Raw genomic sequence first — 5,463 nt, 5'->3', positions numbered from 1 at the left:
GACAAAAGACCTGTGGAAAAATGTTTACATTGTTTGCAATACTCACATTTTTAGTGAGAATGTTGTACTATATGAGATGGTTGGGTACATAATGTGTGATAAAGTAAATGAGTAGTATATTTTATGATACTATGATAATATATGTGATAATATGTATGATAATATGATAGTATAACTATTATCCCCAGTATCCTTGAGAAATAGGGTTTTCAACTTAGGAGAAAAAGATACAGATAAAAAAGAGATGTAAGTAAAAATCATGTTAACCTGAATTTGAGTTAGAAATATCAGTATGAACTCATTAATTAATTTATCTTACTTTCCTAGTTTTAGCCATCGAAAGGGCCTAGAAACAATGACCAATCTGGCAGCAAAGGGCACGCCAATCAGTCAAAATGTGGTTTCAAACTGCCGCTCTCCACTAAAGGAACCAGGAATTCTTAGAGAAATGGCTGATTCTGGTCTGGGACTATATATATATATATATTAGATTGGAATAAGGGAAGCTCTCAAAGACAACCAAGTCTGTAACCAAAGGACTCAAGAAACAACTTTTAGAGGCTCCTGCTAGCCATTGACAGGGCATCAGAGAGCATCAGTAAAAGTAATAAATACCATAGATTGAAGGAAACCCATTGTACATGTTAAATCCATCAATTTGTAAGTTTATAATAATAATAATAATAATAATAACTAATAGGTCACCATTCGAGGATGTTAGGGGAACCAACTCATTATTCTGAAAACTGATAAAAGAAAATAATCAAGCATTTACTCTGTCTTTCCTACACCACTGGGTAACCAAAGGGCAAATATATAGGTGTGGGGGAAGGTAAAGGGAATTCATCAGAAAAGATTCTCAGCTAACGAAAAAAGAAGAGATGATAGGGTATTATCATCATTTTTCAATTTCTGAATGAACTAAAGGATCTGGGCATTGCTCATCAGTGACTGCTGACATCCCCAAAAGAGAGATAATCATACATATCCTATGAAATAGTCTCACCACAAAAAAATTAAATCCGCGCCTGTTAAGGCCTCTTCTAGATCCAACTTCCACAGAGAATACAGATGACAGAGAAACATGTTAAGCTGTACCATGGGGATGCGGTCAACAAAATCCTGAGCATGGGAAACTGCAAGACAAATGGTTCAGTTCCTTTGACAACTAAAATGCAAGGGGAAGGAACAGAAGACGGGAACCTATGTATTAAAAGAGTTTTAAAAGGCATAGCAACCAACTGCAAGGTGTAGACCAATGTGGATCCTGCTTTTTAAAAAACGATATTAAAAAATCTATGAGATTCACAAGACCAGTGGAAATAGAAACACTGAATATATATTTTAAAATAATAAGGAACTATGTATAATAAAGATATTGTGGTACTTTTTATAGAGTCCTTGCGTTTTAGAGCTACAAACTGAAATAATGGAAGAAGTGATATGATGTATAGATTTGCTTTAAAATAATTCAAAGAGTAAACATGAGTGAGGTATAGATGGGACACATCTGGCCACAAGTTGATGGACGTTGAAGCTGGTTTATAGTTGCATAGGAGTTTGTTTGAATATTCTGTCTCCTTTTGGAGATATTTGAAGTTTTCCAATACCTGCCCTCTCTGGCATGCTGAGCTAATAGGCTGCCAAGAAATCTAACTTTCTCCCTCTGTCCCCATGCAGTGTTCCAAGAGCTGCCAGAGCGGCTTCCGGGTCCGGGAAGTGCGCTGTCTGTCAGATGACATGACCCTAAGTAATCTCTGTGACCCTCAGTTGAAACCAGAAGAGAAAGAATCATGCAACCCTCAGGACTGTGTCCCTGAAGTTGGTAAGTTGGAATTCCTATCTTGGCTCAGTAAAGATTCTTCTTTGTTAAGCTCCATCACGTTCTCTGGCATGAAAATGCCATGCCCATCTAGGTCTCTCTGTGACCTTGTGCATAGTCATGGAGTTCAGGGGTCCAAGGACTTTCAGTATGATAAATTTATAGCACAGATGGCAATCCAAGCCACCCACCAAAAGATAAACTGTAATGTGAATTGATTAAAATGGTAATGAATTCAGAGATTCGGTTCCATCATTCTTAAGGTCGAAGCAGTAAGATTCTAACTTCATGTTGAAAGAAAAAGAAAAGACCTAAGCCCTTCGTCCACACTCACTCCTCCCATAGGCAAAGACAGCAGGGCCAGGATCGGGAGCCCCACCCACTGCCCTTCCTCTCTCCAGCAGTCCCGGCTGCCCCTGTGCTCAGACTCTTCTGCTCTCTTCTCCTGCAGATGAAAACTGCAAAGACAGGTACTACAACTGCAACGTGGTAGTCCAAGCGCGACTCTGTGTCTACAACTACTACAAGACTGCCTGCTGCGCCTCCTGCACTCGTGTGGCCAACAGGCACTCCGGCTTCCTGGGGAGCAGATAACACCCCCGCACCGCATCCATAGGGTGGGGCGGGGAGTCTAAACAGGGTGACTGGCTGGCTGTTGCTCCAGCAAGGGCTCTCTGGCCCAGGGCGCTGCCAGCCAACTTACACCACCCCTGCCTTTGGTAAAGTGTACACATGGTGCCCAGGAGCGGAGCCATACCTGTCTTTTGAGCATTGCCATAAACTGATAATTCCTCCTTGGGAAACCTGGCATCTGCTAAAGGTACTCCCTGAAAACCAAGCAGTGGGAGGGAGGGGTACAGGTAGCTCTCAGCCAACTCCCGTCCTGGCACTTTCTAAGTCAGCAGTTGGGTCCTGACTGGGTGCTGCCTCATCCCTGGTGCTACTGGCCTTTCCAATATCGGCGCCTCGTGGAGAGTCAGAGGAGGTAGCACCCCTGCCCCAGGGCCCCACGAAGCCCTCTGAGATGCCTGATCCCTCTGTTACCTCAGTCCAGCTGTGCCTATCTTCATTCTCAAAGACATCAGGCTATTTTCCTGCCTTAGGATACAAATATCTCAAGTCAATATAGTGCTTTATTGTTTCACAGGCGTATTCACAGATATTAACTCATTAGCAACTCACAACACCCCAGAATGGGAATCATTATCCCCGTTTTGCTGACAAAGAAACTTAGACTCAGCTTTGGTAATTGACCTGCCAGGTATATTCACCTGTTCAATAGCAGAGCTGAGTCCTGACCCTAATCATCTGACTACAAAACCCCGCCCCCAAGGCCTGTCCAGAAGTTTTAGGTCTGCAGGATGCGGCTTCCTTCCAGACCAAGAGGCTGAGAAGTTTCCCAATTTGCAAACAAAGCCCAGGTCTTTGAATTCTTCCCTCCATGGAAAGGTCAAGACTCTCTCCCCTGTGTCAGTTGTCTCAGAAGTCTTTTTCTACTTATTCCTTCCCTCACAAAGTCACAGATTGTAGTCAGTGGACTCTGCAGGTTTTGTTAAACCCCCATCCTTAAAGGAACTGCCCCATGAGACCAGAAAGCCATTGGGTAGCAAAGTCATTACCTTCATTCTGATTCCATCTCCCAGAGAGATGTCCTCCTCTGGAATCTCAGGTCAGGATCCCTTTGGCCACTGAGACTTTCGGATCCCAGAGCAGATTTCCAGAGCTGTGTGCTCCCGCATCTTCCTCAGCCAGCCCTTCGGGCTGCTCCCAATGGAAAGTCTAACCAGCCCATTGCAGTAAAAACCTTATGTCTATGTTAGAAAGTCCCTCTTTGGTCTTTCTGATTTGATTTGTGGATTTCTCACTGTGACTTCAAATCCTTCCCCTCGCCCCATGACTCACAAACCATACTCCCCGCTCCCTCCCAGATGTGGCACTAACATCTACATTAATGCCGCCAGTCTGGTAGAAGGGGCTGCAAACTCCAGTGACGGCTGCAGCAGCAGGGTCATCCACCTAACTCTTCAGTTCCAGAGGTCTAAAGGGGGTTGTAGTGCATACTGAGAAGTGAAATATCTGAAAAGTCAATTAAGAAAAAAAATATTTTTTTTTCTTTCACCCATTAAGAAAAATATCAGGCTAAACAAATAGTAAGCTTACAAAAAAAATCTATCTCATTTAGTACCATAGTCCTGGGCCTAGTTCGCTTTTAAAGCAAGCCTAGATTCTTCCCGTGAACCCTTTAAACCTCAGATCTGCTAACTCAATGACCATTTGCAGCTTTTGGAAGCAGTATCAGCTGCCTGGTCTGACACGCTCCGTTAGGTTCACTCCCTTTGAGCTTTCAGAAATTCCGCTGGGCCTTTCTGTGGCCATCCTCTTCCTGGAGAGCCCTGGCCCCCACTTCGCAGAAGCACCCCATCTCTCCTGATTCTTATGAACTCGCACAGAGAAGCAGGCGGAAAGAGGCCCAGATTCCCATGCCCACCAAGCCTATCAGTGGTTTTGTCCAATGCCCACCCTCTTCCTTTCACGGCTTACGAGGATAGTTCTTCCGTTGTGCAGTTGCTCTCAGATCTTACTGAACAAGCCAATCATTCGAAGGAGTCTTTGGAAGAAGCTTTCTTTACATGCTGGAGTTCAGGGCAAGATCGATGGGTGGAAGAGCAGAAAGGCTGATTTCAGCTCAGATTAAGAGAAACCCTCGTGGCCATCCGAGCCACCCACCATTCATGACTGCGCTCTCCATCCTAAATGGAATTTCTCCGTCAGGTGGGGGCGAGCATCTCTAGTCTTCCCAACTCAGGATTCTCATAACTGGCCGGTCAATGAAGGCTTTGTCTCCTTGACATCTAACAGTGTTCTGTGGCTTCCAAATATTACCTAACGATTCTTTAAAAGGACAATGATTGACCCCCATGAGAATAGTCATCCTGCCAATTGTGGAATTGGGTGGGATCAAATGGATCGATCCTGTGACTTCGAGAGAGAAAAAGTACCTAACCTAGGGGTGTTTTTCTCTTCTAACAAATAGTTGAGCTATTTTTGGAATTCATTCATCTCCGGAAAGGTTATAAATTACTAGAACAGGGGTTTTATCAAGTTATTGTCTTAGAAATTAGATTTTTACTCATTTCCTAGCTTCTTGTGTCCACGTCTAATTGCCCTTGTCTTTAGTACAACACAAACTGTAAAGTCCTTTAGCATTTCCGGTGATAACTTCCTGGGAAGGGAGTCTAAGGATAGCTCGCCTTTCGATGACTCGCTCCCTCCAGTTAGGTCTCATTCTCCCTTTCTTGCATCCCATTATTTCTCCCTCTCCTTTCCATCACCTGCCACCTCCTCCTGGGTCCTCTCCATGTTCCTTTAACTGGCCATAATGCGAAACTGAAATTTACATTTGATACTGCTTTTTTTCCCCGTGTCCTGGATGGCCCCATTCCCTGCCCTGAGTTTTAAAATTAGATGTCTTTAAGTTGATAGATGTTTTTCTCACAAACATCAACAAAACGCCAAACAGAAATAGTTTGCTTTTTCACTTTCACTTATTGGAAAAGGAAACTGTTCCCCTTGCACCCTAAGCAAAGGCCATTTAGTGCAGTCAGTTCTGCCCATTCTCACGTCGACTTGCATTTCTCTGC

The 5,463-nt window shown here is 43.8% G+C and overlaps 1 protein-coding gene across 1 annotated transcript in view; it reads left to right on the top strand.

Moving 5' to 3' along the window:
• The window catches only part of THSD4 (thrombospondin type 1 domain containing 4), a 447,797-nt gene extending 443,324 nt beyond the window's left edge, over positions 1-4,473 (top strand). The window contains exons 14-15 of the mRNA XM_025040368.1: positions 1,681-1,825; positions 2,274-4,473. Of these exons, the coding sequence (XP_024896136.1) occupies positions 1,681-1,825; positions 2,274-2,416 (288 nt within the window). The 3' untranslated portion in view covers positions 2,417-4,473. The remainder of the gene's footprint in view (positions 1-1,680; positions 1,826-2,273) is intronic.
• Positions 4,474-5,463: the final 990 nt, after the last annotated feature.

The sequence above is a fragment of the Pteropus alecto genome, unplaced genomic scaffold (genome assembly GCF_000325575.1).
Source record: "Pteropus alecto unplaced genomic scaffold, ASM32557v1 scaffold38, whole genome shotgun sequence".
Classification (NCBI taxonomy): domain Eukaryota; kingdom Metazoa; phylum Chordata; class Mammalia; order Chiroptera; family Pteropodidae; genus Pteropus; species Pteropus alecto.
The sequence above is the reverse complement of the archived record's forward strand: the minus strand, read 5'-3'. Positions and strand labels throughout refer to the sequence as shown.